The 19,379-nt window shown below is 57.1% G+C and overlaps 1 protein-coding gene across 1 annotated transcript in view; it reads right to left on the minus strand.

Moving 5' to 3' along the window:
• The window catches only part of dnah10 (dynein axonemal heavy chain 10), a 34,962-nt gene that overhangs the window by 8,287 nt on the left and 7,296 nt on the right, over nucleotides 1–19,379 (minus strand). Inside the window, exons 19-65 of the mRNA XM_062451052.1 lie at nucleotides 19,222–19,378; nucleotides 18,577–19,056; nucleotides 17,970–18,128; nucleotides 17,499–17,615; nucleotides 17,018–17,120; nucleotides 16,305–16,483; nucleotides 16,001–16,212; nucleotides 15,599–15,755; nucleotides 15,083–15,316; nucleotides 14,735–14,857; nucleotides 14,345–14,578; nucleotides 13,980–14,203; nucleotides 13,490–13,759; nucleotides 12,758–12,941; nucleotides 12,492–12,626; nucleotides 12,190–12,342; nucleotides 11,871–12,059; nucleotides 11,564–11,710; nucleotides 11,147–11,338; nucleotides 10,883–11,001; nucleotides 10,535–10,693; nucleotides 10,180–10,315; nucleotides 9,676–9,798; nucleotides 9,456–9,587; nucleotides 9,110–9,326; nucleotides 8,709–8,828; nucleotides 8,449–8,594; nucleotides 8,146–8,298; nucleotides 7,724–7,984; nucleotides 7,436–7,608; nucleotides 7,262–7,355; nucleotides 6,989–7,156; nucleotides 6,671–6,859; nucleotides 6,281–6,452; nucleotides 5,983–6,186; nucleotides 5,812–5,892; nucleotides 5,535–5,732; nucleotides 5,292–5,453; nucleotides 4,483–4,657; nucleotides 4,154–4,335; nucleotides 3,431–3,567; nucleotides 3,101–3,318; nucleotides 2,574–2,795; nucleotides 2,082–2,229; nucleotides 1,627–1,906; nucleotides 905–1,134; nucleotides 278–551 (exon numbers count right to left, since the gene is read on the minus strand). Of these exons, the coding sequence (XP_062307036.1) occupies nucleotides 278–551; nucleotides 905–1,134; nucleotides 1,627–1,906; nucleotides 2,082–2,229; nucleotides 2,574–2,795; nucleotides 3,101–3,318; nucleotides 3,431–3,567; nucleotides 4,154–4,335; nucleotides 4,483–4,657; nucleotides 5,292–5,453; nucleotides 5,535–5,732; nucleotides 5,812–5,892; nucleotides 5,983–6,186; nucleotides 6,281–6,452; nucleotides 6,671–6,859; nucleotides 6,989–7,156; nucleotides 7,262–7,355; nucleotides 7,436–7,608; nucleotides 7,724–7,984; nucleotides 8,146–8,298; nucleotides 8,449–8,594; nucleotides 8,709–8,828; nucleotides 9,110–9,326; nucleotides 9,456–9,587; nucleotides 9,676–9,798; nucleotides 10,180–10,315; nucleotides 10,535–10,693; nucleotides 10,883–11,001; nucleotides 11,147–11,338; nucleotides 11,564–11,710; nucleotides 11,871–12,059; nucleotides 12,190–12,342; nucleotides 12,492–12,626; nucleotides 12,758–12,941; nucleotides 13,490–13,759; nucleotides 13,980–14,203; nucleotides 14,345–14,578; nucleotides 14,735–14,857; nucleotides 15,083–15,316; nucleotides 15,599–15,755; nucleotides 16,001–16,212; nucleotides 16,305–16,483; nucleotides 17,018–17,120; nucleotides 17,499–17,615; nucleotides 17,970–18,128; nucleotides 18,577–19,056; nucleotides 19,222–19,378 (8,522 nt within the window). The remainder of the gene's footprint in view (nucleotides 1–277; nucleotides 552–904; nucleotides 1,135–1,626; nucleotides 1,907–2,081; nucleotides 2,230–2,573; nucleotides 2,796–3,100; nucleotides 3,319–3,430; nucleotides 3,568–4,153; nucleotides 4,336–4,482; nucleotides 4,658–5,291; nucleotides 5,454–5,534; nucleotides 5,733–5,811; nucleotides 5,893–5,982; nucleotides 6,187–6,280; nucleotides 6,453–6,670; nucleotides 6,860–6,988; nucleotides 7,157–7,261; nucleotides 7,356–7,435; nucleotides 7,609–7,723; nucleotides 7,985–8,145; nucleotides 8,299–8,448; nucleotides 8,595–8,708; nucleotides 8,829–9,109; nucleotides 9,327–9,455; nucleotides 9,588–9,675; nucleotides 9,799–10,179; nucleotides 10,316–10,534; nucleotides 10,694–10,882; nucleotides 11,002–11,146; nucleotides 11,339–11,563; nucleotides 11,711–11,870; nucleotides 12,060–12,189; nucleotides 12,343–12,491; nucleotides 12,627–12,757; nucleotides 12,942–13,489; nucleotides 13,760–13,979; nucleotides 14,204–14,344; nucleotides 14,579–14,734; nucleotides 14,858–15,082; nucleotides 15,317–15,598; nucleotides 15,756–16,000; nucleotides 16,213–16,304; nucleotides 16,484–17,017; nucleotides 17,121–17,498; nucleotides 17,616–17,969; nucleotides 18,129–18,576; nucleotides 19,057–19,221; nucleotide 19,379) is intronic.

The raw sequence follows: 19,379 nt of genomic DNA on the forward strand, positions 1-19,379 counted from the left end.
TATAGCTGACACCATGGCATCATCTCTGAACCCCTTCTTGAACGCCTGGTCATCATAACATTACCACCTTCATAACATTGGGACCCCGTGACCCTGTGTGACCCCTGACCTGTGACCCTGTGTGACCCCTGACCCTGTGTGACCCCTGACCCTATGTGACCCCTGACCTGTGACCCCTGACCCTGTGTGACCCCTGACCCTGTGTGACCCCTGACCCTGTGTGACCCCTGACCCTGTGTGACCCCTAACCTGTGACCCCTAACCTGTGACCCCTGACCTGTGCAGCCGTAGTTGTAGACGTTGTGGGTGAGGGTGTCCATGATGCTCTTCAGCCTGCGCGGCAGGATGGAGTCGGGGAGTGACTTGCGCAGGGAGAAGTCAAACACCTCCAGGTAGGAGGCCAGGGAGTACTGGTACATGCTGTTGACCAGGGCCATCTCCGCCAGCACGAAGAACAAGATGGCGCCCCGCTTGGCCGCCGGACGGTAGCCGTCCCTGAGCTTGTCGATGTCTGCTGACGTCTTCTCCGCTAGGCGGAGCTTCTCAAACACCTGGACCAATCACACGCCACCACCACACATCAGCAGAGTTCAGCTGGAGCTGTGGTCTTCAGCCCTGGTCCTCAGGGCCCGCTGTCCTGCATGTTCTAGAGGTTTCCCTGCTCCGACACACCTGGTTCAGATGAACGGGTCGTTATGAAGCTCAGCAGAAGCCTGGTAACGACCCGTTCATCTGAACCAGGTGTGTCGGAGCAGGGAAACATCTGGAACATGCAGGACAGTGGGCCCTGAGGACCAGGGCTGGGAACCTCTGATCTAGAGGTCTGGAGGCCTCCCTCTCTGTTCCCCCCCCCCCCCCCCCCCCCCCCCAGACGTGCTCCTGGCCCTGGGGTGACCAGACTCACCTCGCTGGCCTTGCTCTTGGTCTCCTCCAGGGTGTGCACCAGCTCGGTGTTGTCCAGCATGTTGCCGGTGGAGGTGGCCAGCTCGCGGAGCAGGGAGTCCTCCAGGTCCTTCAGCAGGCGCTTGTTGTCGCTGGTCTCCAGGATCAGACGCTCTCTCTGTTCCTCCAGCTCCCGCCGCTCGAACCCCACGATCACACTCAGGAGCTGCTCCTCCAGGCCCTTCAGGGTGACTGGGACACACAGTCAGACACACACACAGTCACACACACACACACACACAGTCAGACACACACACAGTCAGACACACACACAGTCAGACACACACACACACAGTCAGACACACACACAGTCAGACACACACACAGTCAGACACACACACACACAGTCAGACACACACACACACACAGTCAGACACACACACAGTCAGACACACACACACACACAGTCAGACACACACACAGTCAGACACACACACAGTCAGACACACACACACAGACACACACACAGTCAGACACACACACACACAGTCAGACACACACACACACAGTCAGACACACACACAGTCAGACACACACACAGTCAGACACACACACAGTCAGACACACACACAGTCAGACACACACACAGTCAGACACACACACAGTCAGACTCCTCTATTCCCCCCATAACCAAACCCTTCCCACACTCTAAACAGTTTACAGTCACACAGAGGCTCCAGTTACCAGTGTAGTTGATGACCATGGCCTTGCCGAACACAGAGGGAGAGTATTTGGGGTTGGCCAGCTTGGTGTTGAGGTACAGCTTGAAGTTGGGGTCGTAGTCCACCTCCTTGTCCCCCAGCACGATCACCTGCCGGCCCTCAGGGCCCTTCACGTTCTTCTCTAGGACGTTGTCGATGACGGGGTCGATGTACTCATCCACGTCCTGGAACAGGAAGGGGAAGCCGTACTTGATGGCCATCTCCAGCTGCTTCAGGAAGTCCGGGTCGTTGAAGGACGAGATCTGAGGAGAAACGTCCACCAGTAAGTCACCCTGGGGACATGGTTCTTCCCCGCTAGCTGAGTAAGAGTGTGTAGCATTAGGAGGGCCTGGGTTTGAATCCGGCTGAGCCCATGTCCTGCACCTCCTGCATGGTGAGCTTGCTTCATGGAACAGGCCCTGGTGCTAGTGGAGGTACCTTGAGGTTGTTCTTCTCCTCCTTCTTTTTGATCCAGTTGAGAGCCTGCTGCTGGGGGTCGATGCACATGGGGAAGCGGCTGGCTCTGGTGGTCAGGATGCCGTTCTGGACAGAGAGCTCGTCTGGAGGAAGACCCTCTGACCCCCACCTGGACACACACACACACACACACACAGGTCACACAGACACAAACACACAGGTCAAATACACACACACACACTGCAAATTGTTCTGTGCTTGCCAATATTTAAAATCTTAGTTCTGGAAATACAATATTTATTATTCGAAAATTATTTACTAGTTTGTGGTATATTCTTAAGCCTACTTATTTCTAGACTGGAACCAACTTATTTTAAGATATCTTGTTGAGTAAAATTATCTTGCTGCATGGACAGATAATTTCACTAGTATTAAGTCATTTTTACGTGTTCATTTCTTGTATTTTAGACACACACACACCCAGGTCACAAAGACACACGCCCCCTCCCTCACCTGCTGATCTCCACCTCGTCAGTGAGCAGGCTCTCCACTCTGAAGGGCTGGCTGAAGGGGATGTCTCTCTCCAGCACGTCCTTCTCCCACACCTCGTACACCATCTGGATCCTGAAGTCCCAGCTGAACGCCCCCTCGTAGCTCAGGAAGGCTGCCGAGATCAGACAGTCTCCCAGCAGCCGCACACGACGCTCCTTCAGCTCCACCAGGTCCTCCGTCCACCTGGGAGTGGGGGGAGGAGGAGGAGGAGTAGGGAGAGGGGGAGGAGGAGCAAGAGGAGCAGGGGGAGGGGTAAGAGGAGGAGGGGGAGGAGGAGGGGGAGGAGCAGGGGGAAGAGGAGCAGGGGTATGGGTAGGAGGAGGAGGGGGAGGAGCATGGGAAGGAGGAACAGAAGGAGCAGGGAGGAGGAGAAATCAATATAAAGATGAGACTGAAGTCTAAAACCTCCATGGCTACGATCTACATCCTCTCTCTGCGAGACACGTCCTATACGAACACACACACACACACACACACGGGCGCCTCACCGCTTGTTCTCGGAGCCCAGGCCAGAGATGAGTTTGTCGGCCGCTATCAGCCGTCGCTCCATCAGCTCCGCCTCCTCCTGCAGCAGCTGTTTCTCCGACATGGCATCGCTGTACTTGTCGCTCAGCGCAGCCAGCTCCTTCTGGATGGTGGCCAGCTCGGTCTGGATGCGCTCCAGCTCCCGCTTGCTCTGGAAGAAGTTCTTCTCCAGGCGAGCCACCTTGGAGACGCAGAGAGAGAGAGGGGGAGAGACCGGAAGATCACAACCTTCAGACTTTAAAGTGGCTAGGGTCACATCGCATCCTCAGTAGTTAATAAAGCCGTCGCCCCACCTTCTCTCTCTTGGGCTTGATCTCCTTGGCCACGTCACAGTAGCCCATCACCGCCTCCACGAACTTCAGCATCCCCGAGCCGGCCTTGCTGATGGCCTGCATCTCCTCAAAGCTGGTGTTGAGACTCCTGAGGAAGCCTGGGGGAGGACAGGGGAGGCCAGGGGAGGACAGGGGAGGCCAGGGGAGGACAGGGGAGGCCAGGGGAGGCCAGGGGAGGACAGGGGAGGCCAGGGGAGGACAGGGGAGGCCAGGGGAGGACAGGGGAGGCCAGGGGAGGACAGGGGAGGACAGGGGAGGACAGGGGAGGCCAGGGGAGGCCAGGGGAGGACAGGGGAGGACAGGGGAGGCCAGGGGAGGACAGGGGAGGCCAGGGGAGGACAGGGGAGGACAGGGGAGGACAGGGGAGGACAGGGGAGGACAGGGGAGGCCAGGGGAGGACAGGGGAGGCCAGGAGAGGACAGGGGAGGACAGGGGAGGACAGGGGAGGACAGGGGAGGACAGGGGAGGCCAGGGGATGCCAGGGGAGGCCAGGGGAGGACAGGGGAGGACAGGGGAGGAGTCAGTGTTAAGAACAACAAGCAGAGCTGGTTCAGGCATCCGTTGGCGAGCAGGGACAGAGAGTGGTTGCGAAACAGAACCATCCAGCCAAAGATGATGCCCAAGACAAGCTGTGAGTCTCCTGGCAGGACCCAGACACAGTGAGGTCAGGGTCAGCTGACCTACCTCTGACCGTCTTGGTCTGGCTTGGGTTGATGGCGTCACAGTCCATCTCCATGAGCGAGCGCAGGAAGTTGGCCTCGGACATCATGCCCTTGGCGGACTTCCAACTGATCTCCTTGTAGCCGCGCATCACCAGGATGCACTCACACACCACCTGCACCTGTTTGGGAGGCTTGGCGAAGGACCTACACACACACACACACACACACACACACACACACACACACACACACAGGGATGGACTGAACTTGAGTAATCCAAAGACATACAAGCAGGTAGTACTCTTGCTTGTGCTTGGGGGGGGTCAGGGGGTGGGAGAGGCGGAAGGTCACCTGATCTCCGTGACGTCAGACTTGTCCAGGTCCTGCAGGGCGATGCGGGCTCCCTCCAGCGCAGGCAGAGCCTCGGCCAGAGAGCTCTCTGCGTCCTTCTTCTCCACGGCGATCACCTTGTTCTGCACCTCGATCTCCTTCGCCTTGTCCTCAGCCAGCTTCTTCTTCTCCTCGGCTGGGAGGGGGGAGGGAGGGAGGAGCAGGGACAGGGAGGGGGGAGGAGCAGAGAGAGGAGCAGGGAGAGGGAGGGAGCAGGGACAGGGAGGGGGGAGGAGCAGGGAGAGGAGCAGGGAGAGGGAGGGAGCAGGGACAGCGAGGGGAGGAGCAGGGAGAGGAGAGGGAGAGGAGCAGGGAGAGGGAGGGAGCAGGGACAGCGAGGGGAGGAGCAGGGAGAGGAGCAGGGAGAGGGAGGGAGCAGGGACAGGGAGGGGGGAGGAGCAGGGAGAGGAGCAGGGAGAGGGAGGGAGCAGGGACAGCGAGGGGAGGAGCAGGGAGAGGAGAGGGAGAGGAGCAGGGAGAGGGAGGGAGCAGGGACAGCGAGGGGGGAGGAGCAGGGAGAGGAGCAGGGAGAGGGAGGGAGCAGGGACAGGGAGGGGGGAGGAGCAGGGAGAGGAGCAGGGAGAGGGAGGGAGCAGGGACAGCGAGGGGAGGAGCAGGGAGAGGAGCAGGGAGAGGAGAGGGAGAGGAGCAGGGAGAGGGAGGGAGCAGGGACAGCGAGGGGGGAGGAGCAGGGAGAGGAGCAGGGAGGTATGAGGGTGCAGTAACAGGGTGGCGTCCTGAAACTGCCAGGTGCCGTGCCGCCTACTGACCCACGGTGGTGTTGGTGGAGATCTCCTGCAGGAGGATCTCACAGGCCGCAGACTTCTCCGCCAGCACCTCCTTCTGCTCAGCCAGCTTGATGTTCAGATCAGCCAGCTGCACGCTGGCCTCTTCCAGCTTGTCCAGGCCTCCCTCCAGACGCTTGCACTGAGCTGACCACACACACACCAAACCACAACCATCATCTCAGCTCGGTTACAAGCACAAGGGAGAGAGGGGAGGGGGGGACTCACCCAGGATGGCCTGGTCCTTGTCCTGCAGCAGGCCGGCGTAGGTGCTGATGAAGTCCAGGTAGTTCTTGGGGGTGACGAAGTTGCTGCGTCGCAGCTTCTGCAGGAACATGGTACTGAAGCGCCCCACAGAGCCGTGCACCATGCACACGTGGCCGATGACAGCGGCCGAGTGCTGCGCCGGGATCATGGGGCTCTCGCCTGCGGGACGACCACCACAGCTGCGTTAATACCCACCCCCTGCTGGAAGAGGACAGAACTTTTCTGGAAGTGTCCGTACCCAGGAAGGACTGAGCCACGGCCTGGAGAGCCTGGGGGGGCCAGGGCAGGAACCAGTCAATCCCAGTGTTGTTCACCAGCCCTGGGTAGAGAGGGGGGACACAGCACACAGGGTGTGGAGCATCTCAGGACCAAACACTCATCCAGAACAGCCAGGTGTGTGTGTGTTTACCTGGGAAGTTCCTGCAGCGCGTACGCAGGGTCTCGCCCACAGGGGACATGCCCAGGATGATGTGCAGGTTGTTGGCACTCTTGTTGACAAAGAACTGCCACACACTCTCTTTGGAGGGGCCGCTGCCCATCTTCAGAGCCTCGTCACGGAGCTGGTTGAGGATGGACTCCTTCTCTTCGTCAGGGAACAGGGCGGGGACCATGCCTGGGTGCACACACACAGACCGAAGACAGCGTGTTTAGTTTGTTTACTTGAGGTGGGCGTGTTGCTGTTTACCTGAGGTGAGCATGTTGTTTACCTGAGGTGAGCATGTTGTTGATGAGCTCCAGGAAGCCCTCCTCGGCCACGTGAGCATCGGTGAAGAGGAACACGGTCTTCTTGTTCTCGATGCCCAGCTTCAGGTACAGGAGCTTCAGGTCTTCTCTGAAGGTGGCCTCTCCATACCCTCTGCTCAGCACGATCTCAAACACCTGCAGGACCAAACGGGACAGGTGATCTTCATCCTGAGTGTCTGAGGAGGACCCTGGCCCTGCCCCTTCTAGATGTTTCCTTCTTCCAACACGCCTCAAACGAATGGGTCGTTATCAAGCTCCGCAGAAGCCTTCTAACTGGTGCATGCGGTCTATCACTAGACATTTATTTGGAGTGTGCGTGCGTGTGGTGGAGTACTGTGGAGACTCCCCCCTACCTCGCAGTCAGCGGTGAAGGCGGCCAGCTTGGTCAGGGACTGCTTGCCGGACCCTCCCACCCCCACCAGGAGGGCGTGGCCACGGTCCATCCTGATGATGCGGTGCACCCGGGTCAGGTGCTCCAGGGCGTCGTCAAACAGAACCAGGTTCATGCAGGTCTTGTTCTCATTGTACTCCTCCAGGATTTCCTGGGTTAGGGTCAGGGGGTAGAGGGAGCTGATGACCGAGAGAGTGAACTGTCTGGCGGACACCAGACCAGTCATCTAAACACCGTGTAGCATCTGAGATTGGCTCAAAGAAGTAAAAAACATTTGTACCTGGAAGAGGGCTTTGGCGGCATCATAGTCCTGGATGTCCTCGTACACCCTGGGCTCTGCCTCGTTGAGGGCTGTCCTGTAGTCTCCAAACAGGACGGGGTCCCTCATGGCGGAGTCCAAGTCAGACTTGAAATGCTCGTCTATCAGGCTCTTGATGTGGCCCTGGACCTAGGAGCGAACACACGCGAGCTGTGAGGATAGCAATGTTTGTTTTTGCTGTTGTAATAGTAATATTTAAACTCAAAGAAACAACTCAAATACTGAAGCACGTACGATGTGTTTGTCTGTTTCGTTGATGAGTCTGTCGTGAAACACCCTAAGGCACTCGTTCCTCCACACCCTCACGAACTGGGCAACAGTCAGAAACCTGCCAGAGGAAAACATGTCAACAAAACACTCCACAGCAGGGTGTTTCAGCAGGGGCGTGGAGGAGCCAGGTGTTCCCACCTCTCTGCGTTGGTGAGGGTCAGGCCGTGGTACACCCTGGACAGGTCCCTCAGGTTGAAGATGTAGTGGAACTTGGAGGGCGTGGGCGGCAGGTCTCTGATGATGCTCTTGTACAGCTCCAGGGTGCAGAAGGTCAGCTTCTCACAGATCTTCTGGATGCCCTCCTCGAACGGCTACAAGACAAAATCTGAATCAAGACCCTTTCCCATAGCTGCTTTGGATAGAAACGTCTTTTGAAACGAGTCAAATGTCCGACCCGGTGGTGAGGAGGGCGTGGCGGCGGCTCACCCGGGCGTGGCCCTCGAGGATGGAGGCGTAGATGAGCTTGAGAGCGTCCTCCTCGGGGAAGGGGATGTTGAAGACGCTGAAGAGCGACACGAAGCGAGGGTCCACCTCGTTCCTGCCTCCGCCGGCCTTGCCCATGGCGGCGATGAAGCCCAGGTCTTTGAGGATCTTGCAGTTGAGCTCCTTGCCGCGGTCGTACAGGCCGCCCCGGTCCAGCAGCAGCTTGAGGAGGGCGATGGGCTGCTGCGTGCCGTAGTCGTCCACCTGCAAGTCACATCACGCTTCAGTCAGGGCTTCCCTGCTCTCCCAGAGAGGGTTCGGTGACACAGAGAGGAACCAGGTGACAACAGTCAGCACACAAACAGACGTCCAGCGGCAGAGACAGATGAGAAGGTAGGAGAGGGGGGGTGGGGTTGGGGGGGTACCCGGGGCATGTTGAGGTCGTCCATGAACACCAGCAGCCTCTTCCCCATGGGGGGGCCGTATGTCTCCTTGGTTCTCTTCTCCACGCTGGCCTCCAGGTTCCTCTGCAGGTCCATGGAGGTGGTCCGCGAGGAGAAGTTGATGACCAGGGTCATCTGGGAACAATGATTCATCGCCGTTGGTATAAAAATGGGAGTTATACAAACGAACAGGAGTTTCTCCTGACTGCAGACACTCTATTCTCCACAAGATAAACCATCTCATTAGAACTGTCTGCCGTCGGATGTTTGCTGCCGTTAACTCACGGTGGTGTCAATGTTGACGTTCTTGAAGAAGTTCTGTGTGGTGGCAGTCTTGGAGGTCCCGGACTCCCCCACCAGAACCACGGGCCTCTTGATCCTGACCATCTGCTCCAGGAGCCAGCCCGCCCGCGTGGTGTCCACCGTGGGGACTGGGGAACAAGCACAGGCAGGCAGGCACACGTGAACACGGACACACAACATACCCAGCAGGATATGGAGACTGGCACACACATTGTCGGGCGCTCATGAGTGGATTGTTGTACCTAGAATGTCGATGAACTTCTTGTCAGAGTCGTGGATGTATTTGGTGACCAGGGACCTCCAGGGAAGCCACTTCCTCTTCACCTCGTCGAAGTGGAAGTCGTACAGAGTGGGCAGGTAACCTGGGAGGAGCGACAACACCTCAGAACTTTTAATGAAAGCATAGTTGCTCTTCTGGTGGAAATCAAAGCAAACCTGTCCTTGGCTCTTTACATTATGGATATCATATTCTCCTCTATCAATCACCACTCTTTCTCTCCCTCCCTCACACTCTCCCTCCACCCCTTCTCTCCCTTCTCTCCCTTCTCTCCCTCCCTCCCTCCCTCCCTCTTCCCCTTAATTCTCTCCTCCCCTTAACTCTCTCCTCTCTTCTCCCCCCTCCCCTCCAGATCTCCTCCCCCACCTGGGATCTCTCCCGGCCCAGCGAGACTCTTCTCATCCTGCACGGAGGGCAGGCCAGACAGCTTCTTCACAAAGCTGTCAAACTTGTTCCTGCCGCTGTCCACCACGCAGGCTCCCAGGGAGCAGTACAGAGCTTCCAGGAAGTAAGACTCCAGAGCGTCTGCCCCCAGCCCCTCAGTCTCCAGCAGAGCCTCCAGCATCATGGACAGCTGCATCACCTGGAGAGAGGAGGCCAACGGACTGCTTTTAAGAAAGCGCTCATCTACCTTACCGGTCCCTCAGGGCTGAGTGATGGGTGGACTCAGGTTCTACTGTGGAGGTCTGGGGTCGCTTCAGACTGGACCAACCATGTTCAGGTCTGTCTGAGGGACGATGGTCTTCAGCTTGTCCCCCTGCTTGCCGTCCACGACGCCCTCCACGATCATGTCGATGGCGCTGGGGACATACTTTTCAAACAGCTTCATCAGCTCTGGTTGTTCCTGTCCACAGACACACCAGAAGACGGGGTTAGAATCCTGCTGCGTTGCTTCAGTTGCTGTTCAGCGTGAAACGTGTTGGCTCGTGGACCTTGGGTGGTCTGCCTGTGACCCATTTCATCCAGTAGGGGGTGTAGCGCAGGTTCTTGGGGTCCACGAACACCATGCCGCAGCGGGAGACCGTGGCAGGAGAGGCGTACTGGAGATCTCCCACCTACAACACAGGGCTGTTTACCACAACGAGCACCCAGAAGCCTGCAGAACACGTAGCATACTGCATGCTATGCATGTCTGCATTACGCAGTGTGTTCATCGCTCGACCGCTGAGCTACACCCATCACGTTAAAGACATACATATATACTAGGGGTGGGGGAAAAAAATCGATTCACATTTGAATCGCGATTCAGTCTTCAAGCGATTCACTTTTTTTAAATAAAAAAAAACATTTTTGGGATGAAAAATCGTGAATCGATTTTTTATCGAATCGTGACCCCAAGAATCGATTCGAATCGAATCGTGAGGTACCAAAAGATTCCCACCCCTAATATATACACACAAATGTCCTAGAATACTTAGCGATGCCAGATGTTTGACCTCAAACAGCAGAGCACAGTGTCCCTGCAGACGGATCCTCTCCCCGTTAGCCAGGGTGAGCAGCTTGTTGTCGTCCATCACAGAGTTCATGTTCTCCACCCAGAGGGCGTCCACGTCCCCGTCAAACAGGATGTACCTGGAGGGCAGGTGAACAGGCCAGAACGCAGCATGAGGAACGTCCAGGTGAGCTGGACAGAGTCGTGTGGATGCATAGTATAGAATAATACGCTTCTCCACATCGTGAAGTGCTGGGATTAAACCAGGTATGGTGGGAGGGGGAGGGGGGGATTCGAGGAGCGGGTGAGGGAGGGAGGGGTGGAGGGGGAGAAGGGGGGTACAGGAGACCTGTCCTCACCTTCTCTCCTTCTTGTCCGTGGTCTTGTTGATGTCCCGGAAGATGTTGGACAGGATGCCGTCGGTCCAGTCCCGCGTGACGGGGTCCAGGATGCCGTAGAGCTCGATCACGCTCATGGCTTTGGGGTTCAGGGCGTACAGCTTGGTCACCAGGCCCAGCCTGTCGTCGACGTGGAAACAAAGCAATCACAGTGACGATCCCCTGCCACAGTCTCTCACCGCATGCTTCTTAAATACAGTAAACATAAACACGCTGTATGGAGGCTAGACCAAGATCCCTGAGGAAGAGTGAGGGGGGTGGGGGTGGAGGTGGGGGTGTGGGTCTGGGTGTGGGTCTGGGGGTTCTGACCTGGTCTGGGACTGGCACAGCGTGCTGATGACCACAGACTTCCCTCCGCCTGTGGGCCCCACGATCATGGTGGTGTGTCTGGTCATCATGGTCTCATACAGCTGCACCACCTTGTCCACCTGCCGTCACAGCGCCGCACAGGGTCACACACACCCTCTCCAAATCAATATCCAGTTGTTTCATGTTAAAATAAAACGTTTCACACGATGCCAGACGCTACTACCTGTCGTCTAACAAGATAAGGCAGGGGGGGGGGGGGGGCACCTGGTTGGGAATCATGAGGTATCTGTTCTCCTGCAGGGTCATCTCCACGGCGTTGTTGAAGCTGGGGTAGCACACGCGGGGGCAGTCCAGGCCCGGGAACAGGTCTGTGATCAGCCCCAGGAACAGAGGAACATCCTCAAACACAAACTTGGGCAGGTTCATGTCCCGCAGAGCACGCATCAGCACCACGTCCTGAGAGAAGCCGACCAGGAGGACAGGGAGGAAGAGAATGAAGTGAGAATAAATCATAAAACTCCAATAAACTAAAACATATTTCTAGAAGAAGCATAAAAGACCTCCTTGTCCTTTTTACTGGGCGCAAGCCGACTGAAGCTAGGTTTTCCGGTTCCAACATGACAGAGTTGGGAGCAGGAGGTGTACGTACGGTGGGCCTTCCAGGAAGGCTCTGGTGTTTACCTCATGCAGGTCTGGCGAGCCTCTCTTCAGCTCTCCTGCCATCACCAGCACAGACTTGAGCGCTCTCAGGCCAAAGTCGTAGTGGAACTGCTTGGACAGCTGCTCCCTGGCCAGCTTGTACAGAACAGTCATCTTCTTAGCCAGAATCTGCACTCACAACCAGGACAGACACACAACTGAACCAGGGAAAAGGACTGTGTGTGACAATAATACAAATAACAATAATGTAACAGTGTGTGTGTATAATAGTAACATAACACCGTGTGTTGTGTAGTGTGTGTGTGAGAGAGAGAGATGAGTTCCTGACCTTGGCCAGGAGGAAGCCCTCAGAGAACAGCATGATCTCACAGATCTGCTGCAGGTCTGGTACGATCACCACCACGGGTCTGAACAGGGCTTTGACCGACTCGGGCAGCTCTGTGCGGCCGGCGTAGCCCGGGTTCATGGTGATGAAGATCCCCAGACGGGCGTCCAGGCTGATCTCCTGGCCCTCAAACTGACGGAAACAATGCTTTCTACTGTCATCTCAACAAACTCTACTTGGACGTCACTCTGGATAAAAGAGTTCCCTGTGAACTCTGACCCTGTGAACCCTGACCCTGTGAACCCTGACCCTGTGAACTCACGTGGAACCTCTTCAGGTGCAGGATGAGGGCGTTGCGGATGGTCTGGATCTGGGAGGAGATGACAGACAGCACGGAGGCATCGATGCGGTTGAACTCATCGAAGCAGCCCCAGGCTCCGCACTGGGCCAGCCCCGAGAAGATCTTCCCCATTGCCTGTGGAAGGGTAGGGGGGAGGGGAAAGTGGTAGAGGGAGGGATGGAAGGAGAATTGACAGAGGAGAATATATGATCCCTACTGTATATAGGAGAGCCCTAAGTATCTCCTGATGGAGAGCGTTGCAGCCCTGTGGGCGTGGCTCCTACCATGTAGTCCATGCCCTCTCCACAGTTGGTGACCACACACAGCAGGCCCAGGGCCTTGGCCAGGTCCTTGGTGGACTCTGTCTTCCCTGTACCAGCCGGCCCTGCCGGGGCCCCACCCAGGTACATGGACAGGGCCTGGGGCCACACACACACACACACACATGTATATGGTCATTTTCAGAGCTATGTCCAGAGCTTACAGAGTAAGAGACAGGTTAAAGGTGAGTTGTGAGAGGCCCAAGTCCTGGTGAGGCCTGGTCAGCCACCTGGGTGAGGGTGAGGTAGATGCGGTCAGTCAGAGGGGTGATGACCAGACGCCCGTTCAGACCCATGTACTCGTATCCGTAGGAGAAGCTGGCGCTGCACTGGCGCACAAACAGGTCGTCAGGCTCCCGGTCCCAGTAGAACCGCAGCTGGCTCTCCCACTCAAACTCCCGCGCATCCATGATGCTGGAACACAGAACCCAGGGGAACACACACAGGTCAGATCGTGTTGCTCTGAGAGCACGTCCATGATGCTGGAACACAGAACCCAGGGAACACACACAGGTCAGATCGTGTTGGTGTTGCTCTGAGAGCACATCCATGATGCTGGAACACAGAACCCAGGGGAACACACACAGGTCAGATCGTGTTGGTGTTGCTCTGAGAGCACATCCATGATGCTGGAACACAGAACCCAGGGGAACACACACAGGTCAGATCGTGTTGGTGTTGCTCTGAGAGCGCATCCATGATGCTGGAACACAGAACCCAGGGGAACACACACAGGTCAGATCGTGTTGGTGTTGCTCTGAGAGCACATCCATGATGCTGGAACACAGAACCCAGGGGAACACACACAGGTCAGATCGTGTTGGTGTTGCTCTGAGAGCACGTCCATGATGCTGGAACACAGAACCCAGGGGAACACACACAGGTCAGATCGTGTTGGTGTTGCTCTGAGAGCGCATCCAGTCAGCGCCCCCCCCCCCCCCCCCCCTCTCCCCCTCCCTCACCTGTCCCTGACAAAGTTGTCCACGATGTCCCTGGCATGGACGTCGATGATGAGCACTGTGTTGATCTTGCGCCGGTCGTTCTTCTTCATGGGCTGGGTGATGCGGGTCACCAGCTCGTCGATCTGCTGATGCAGCCTCCTGGCGTAGCTCTTCATGGCCTGCTTGTCGCCCTTCCTCACCCTGTTGAAGACGTCCTCCACCTCCCAGGTCCACCACACCTGGTTGGCGGCCAGCACGACCATGCCCTGGTACAGCAGCATCCAGTCCACCCTGAGGGCACAAGCACAGCAACACAGACGCTGTCGTCGGCCGTCCTGAAGCACGGGTTCACATGCGTGTTTCAGGGAACGGTCAAAAACACACTGAGGGGTGGGTTTAGCTTAGTGGGTAGAGCATTTCACTACAAACCAAGAGCTCCCCCACCCAGTTCAAATCCCCCCTACAGCCCCCCTGTGTACATGGCCTTGACTCAAGTGAGGGCGTTCCTGACCTGCCCCTGTCTTCGCAGTAGTGGAAGATGGCGTCCTTGGTGATGAGCCTGTTGGTCCTCCTCATCTCCAGCAGCACCCCGGTCATCCACTCCTCCACCCGGCCCTCCGCCTGCACCGCCTGCCTCAGGTCCATCACCTCCCCCTCGGCCGACACCAGCGCCCCCGCCACCGCCTCGCCGTTGGCCCCCACGTCGAAGCGCAGGGCCGCGATGTTGTCATACATCTGGGAGGGGGAGAGGGAGGGGGGTGAGGATGAGGGGGAGGGTTGAGAGGGTGAAGGTGAGGGGGTGAGGATGAGGGTAAGGTCAGGGGTGAGGGTCGAGGATGAGGGTGAGAGGGTAGAGGATGAGAGTGATCTAGTCACCTTGATCATGTGCTCCTGGACACAGGTGGGGTCACTGCTTCCCAGAATGCTGAGCAGCTCGTCATCGGAGATGAAGAAGAAGCGAGGGAAGGCGTTGCGTTTGGAGTCCAGGTAGTCGTTCAGGCTCTTCTGACAGCGCTCCAGCCCGTCGCTCAGAGCCTGCAGCTCTGACAGCCGGTTAGGCACCAGGCAGCACCTCTTTATCCCCGAGTCCCTGACCGTGTCGCTCATGATCTACACACACACACACACACACACACCACACACACCACACACACACACCAAGCCACACGTCACACTGGAGGCACTGCAGGAGCAGGCTGTGAGACCAGGCTTTCAGAGTGCTGGTGAGGGTGACACTCTGATTTGTTCATGGTTGGAGTTCCTCACTTTTTTGAACATCTTGTCGATGTTGTCGAACTTCTTGGCCTCCTCGGGGAGCTGTGAGCGGATGTCCCCGCCGATGAAGATGCTCTCCAGGTACATCCACTTCCTCTGCACCAGCATCCACACCTGGACACAGGAACATCAGCACCATCACCTCGGACCTGCCTGAGCTCAGCACCGTGGAGTTCAAGAACCGACACCTGCCCATGCGCCCCACGTCAACATCCACATCACGCCATGGGTTCGTCCAGGAGACAGTCTCTATCCTGAGCACGGGGTGGATTTGAACCTGTGACCTTTTGATCTCTGCTCCCCCCCACAGAGCTTCCCCCCCCAGATGATGAGACTGACCTCGATGACCTCACTGATCATGGACAGGCTCTTCTCCCACTGCTGCACAGTGGTCAGGAAGGGTCCTACGAAGCGGCTGCCCGCCATGCTCTGCAGGTTCATGGCGTTGTCGTCCAGGCTCTGCAGGATTTCGTCCACCGCGCCCAGCACAGAGCCTCGCTCCTGGGTGCCCTTGAAGTAGCGCTGGACCGTGAACTTCATGCTCTCCCAGGTGTCCACCACCTCCTTCACCCCCTGTGCACACACACACACACACACCAGAAGTACACACAAACACTGTTTGTTACTAACTGTGGGTCGTTATGAAGCTCAGCAGAAGCCTGGTAAAGACACGTTCATCTGATCCAGGTGTGTTGGAGCAGAGAAATATCTGGAACATGCAGGACAGTGGGCCCTGAGGCTGGTCCAGGCCCCCTGCTGAGCGAGGTGAGGCTGAGCGAGGTGAGGCTGAGGGAGGTGAGGCTGAGGGAGGTGAGGCTGAGGGAGGTGAGGCTGAGGGAGGCTTCTTCTTCTTGCCTTCTCGATGCTGAGCTCCTTGACGGCCGAGGTGACGATGTCTCCGATGACGCTGCCGTACTTCTGCAGCTCCATGGCGAACATGTTCTCCAGGGTGAAGGTGTCTGGGTTCATCTCAAAGCTGGTACCTGTCCTCTCCATCAGCTCTCTCCAGTGTCTGAAGGAACCACACACACACATCGTGTTATCAACGATGTATTTTTTGTACATCTTTTTATTATAATAATAATCAAAAAAAACAAAAAACAAAATCTATATCTTTTTTTCAACCTTTCAAATGTTTTTTTTTTTTTACGCACACGTAGTGAAAGGAGAGGAGGAAAGAGAACAGAGAAGCCTAGAGTACAGCTTTTTTTCTCCAAACTTTTTTTAAACCTTTAAAATCTTTTTTCTAGGACATACCTGTCTCTCAGGGCCTCGTTCTTCAGGTCCAGCAGGAGGGGCAGGGACTCTCTGAACTCCTTCATGCGCCCCTCCAGGAAGAAGGCCACAGGCAGGGCCCTCACCTCCTTGGGCAGCTTCCTCAGGCTGCGGGTGAAGCCCTCCACACCCTCCTGCAGGACCTGGATGTTCAGGTTCACCCACAGCGTCTGAGACCACTCTGCCTTGGCCGCCTGGACGACACACACACACACACACACCTGGCTGTAATACCTCTGGTAATGCAGAGTATAAACACAGTCAGACCTCCCCTCCAGACCCCCACCTTCTGGCTGCTGTAGATCTCGTAGATCTGCCGCAGCCCCTTCATCTCCTTCTGCACGCTCTGCAGCTCCGGGTACATGGTGATGGGCAGGTCGAACAGCTTCTCTGCATTGGCCAGCTCCTGGCGGCCGGCCTCGACCACAGCCAGCTCCTTCTCGTAGCTGACCATCACGGCCACTCCTGAACAGGAAGGAATGTTTGAGCGCGTGTGTGTGGGTGTGCAGGCGTGTGTGTGCGTGTGCAGGCGTGTGTGTGGGTGTGCAGGCGTGTGTGTGCGTGTGCAGGCGTGTGTGTGCGTGTGCAGGCGTGTGTGTGCGTGTGCAGGCGTGTGTGTGCGTGTGCAGGCATGTGTGTGCGTGTGCAGGCATGTGTGTGCGTGTGCAGGCGTGTGTGTGGGTGTGCAGGCGTGTGTGTGCATGTGCAGGCGTGTGTGTGGGTGTGCAGGCATGTGCAGGCGTGTGCAGGCGTGTGCAGGCATGTGTGTGCGTGTGCAGGCGTGTGTGTGGGTGTGCAGGCGTGTGTGTGCATGTGCAGGCGTGTGTGTGGGTGTGCAGGCGTGTGTGTGGGTGTGCAGGCGTGTGTGTGCATGTGCAGGCGTGTGTGTGGGTGTGCAGGCGTGTGCAGGCGTGTGCAGGCGTGTGCAGGCGTGTGTGTGTGCGTGCGGCCGGTAGAGAGGGAGTCGTGTCGTACGAGGGGGGGGGGGGGGACGCGTACCTTTCTCCAAGTCGTCTCCCACGGCGCCGGGGCCGTGCATGTTGAAGCTCTCCGCAAAGATGCCCAGCTCCTGTTTATATTCCTCTGTCTGGGTCTTGGTGATCTGGGAGGAGGAGAGGGTAGGGCATGATCAGTAACTGGCATCCCTGGTCTGTTGCTGCTCTATATGTATTTGGATGTCAATCTGGGTGACAGGGTTAGGATTGGCATCTGCTACATGAAGGAAATGGCATGTCGATGACTTGGAGCAGCCTTTCTCAACCCTGGTCCTCAGGGCCCCCTGTCCTGCATGTTTCCCTCTTCCAACACACCTGGTTCAGATGAACGGGTCGTTACCAGGCTTCTGCTGAGCTTCATAACGACCCGTTCATCTGAACCAGGTGTGTTGGAGCGTGGAAACCTCTAGAACATGCAGGACAGCGGGCCCTGAGGACCAGGCTGCTGTGGAGGACACAGAGGGTTGTGTGTGAAGGTGTCTGACCTCGGTGAAGGTCTTCTTCACCCGGCCCAGGCTGCGGTCCACCTGTCTGGCCTCTGAGAACAGACGGCTCCACTGCTGCCCGATGCTGCCCACCAGCTCCTGCTCCTCCTCCAGCACCTGGCCCCACCCGCAGCCCAGGACAACGTCACACCTGGATCATGTCTACTCAGACCTAACACCACACGGAGTTCGTGACAGTACAGAATCAGGATGTGGATATACGAAACCAGCATGCGAACACGCATCAAGCTCTTGTTTAATCCGTTTCAAGCACATTCTTTTCCCACAACACAGCAGGTCAGTGAGAGAGACACTCAGAGCGGGACCTGCCCCTGGGTGAGGCCCTACCTGGACGTGGTACATGGCCAGGGTCCTGGGTGAGGCCCTACCTGGACGTGGTACATGGCCAGGGTCCTGGGTGAGGCCCTACCTGGACGTGGTACATGGCCAGGGTCCTGGGTGAGGCCCTACCTGGACGTGGTACATGGCCAGGGTCCTGTATCGCTCCTGGATGTCTGTGAAGCGCAGCTCCACCGTCAGGGACATGGCCCGGATGTCCGAGATGTTGCCTAGGACAAACTTCAGGTCCTCCAAGGAGCTGGGGTCTCTCTTCAGGTTGTCTGACAGCAGCTGTGAGCAAACACACAGAACAGCCACACGGCAGTGAGAGCTTGGCATTAAAGCAGCTACACAGATGATGTTTTCAGTGTAGAGGGCCAGGGTTAGTGAGTAGAGCCAGACCGATAAGGGTTTGATTTTTAAGGCTGATATCGATAGAAATATTTGGTGATAAAAAAATCAGATATTCCGATATATTTTAAAAAAATTAAACACTCGTAACAAAACATAAACACTCTCATAACACTCTGCCAAACTCTGGCTGGATCATCTGGTTTTAGGGTTTGTGGCGTTCAAAACACTTGCCAAACGGCCATTATAAATGCCGCTACCGATAGTTTGGAAAATGCTTAATATCGGCCGATAATATCGGCCCGCCGATAAATTGGTCGGGCTCAAGTTGAGAGCTTAGCCGATAGCAGCAACACAGAGCATGTGTTAGTGTGCCGCAGGGCAGTACCAGCAGCTGGTCACGCAGGCTGAAGAGCTCTTCGCGGGCCGAGGTGTTGAGCAGCCTGCCCAGGGAGCTGACCCAGGCCTGGGCGTTCTCCTGCACGGTGCGAGCCAGGGGCTCCAGATTCACCCGGATCACATGCTCGTCCTTCGCCAGGGGCTGCTGGGACACCTCCTGGCTGACCCGCGCGTAGAACTGCAGCTTGTCGTCGTAGGTGACGTACGAGGGGCGCTTGGCAGCGAATTTCTCCATGACGATGGCCTTGTCCAGCTTCCAGAGGGGCCGGTAGCGCTTCCAGCGGTTGAGGTAGCGGCCGGCGGCGGCGAGGAGCCGCTGGGCGTTCTGGGACACGGCGTTGGCGCGCTCGTTGACCTGAGGCTGCTGGCACACGTCCGAGTAGAAGCTGAGCACCACCGGCTCGTCCTCGCCGTCCACGCGCTGCGGAGGACACTCCAGACAGGAGCCGTGCATCCAGCGCACAAACCTCTGAGGGGGGGGGAGACAGGAGAAGGAAGGAGGTAAGGGACGGGGGAGGACAGAAGGGAGGGAGGGGGGAGGATGTAAGGGAGGGAGGGGTGTGGCGTAGGTTTACTTGACCCTATCAGCGAGGCGAGGTCTGGGATGACGAGGTTGCTAGGAGAGGGGACCCACCTTGGTGCTCTCCACACAGTCCCGGACAGACTGCATGAGGAGCCGGTACACCTCGCTGTTCTTGGGGTGCAGCACAATCTCAGGGGCGGACAGGATGGCGTCGATCTGGAACAGAGGAGTGCTCCCCATCAGGGCCATGTTGAACGTGTTGATGTTCC

This window comes from Osmerus eperlanus, chromosome 25, assembly GCF_963692335.1.
Source record: "Osmerus eperlanus chromosome 25, fOsmEpe2.1, whole genome shotgun sequence".
In the NCBI taxonomy this organism is placed as follows: Eukaryota; Metazoa; Chordata; class Actinopteri; order Osmeriformes; family Osmeridae; genus Osmerus; species Osmerus eperlanus.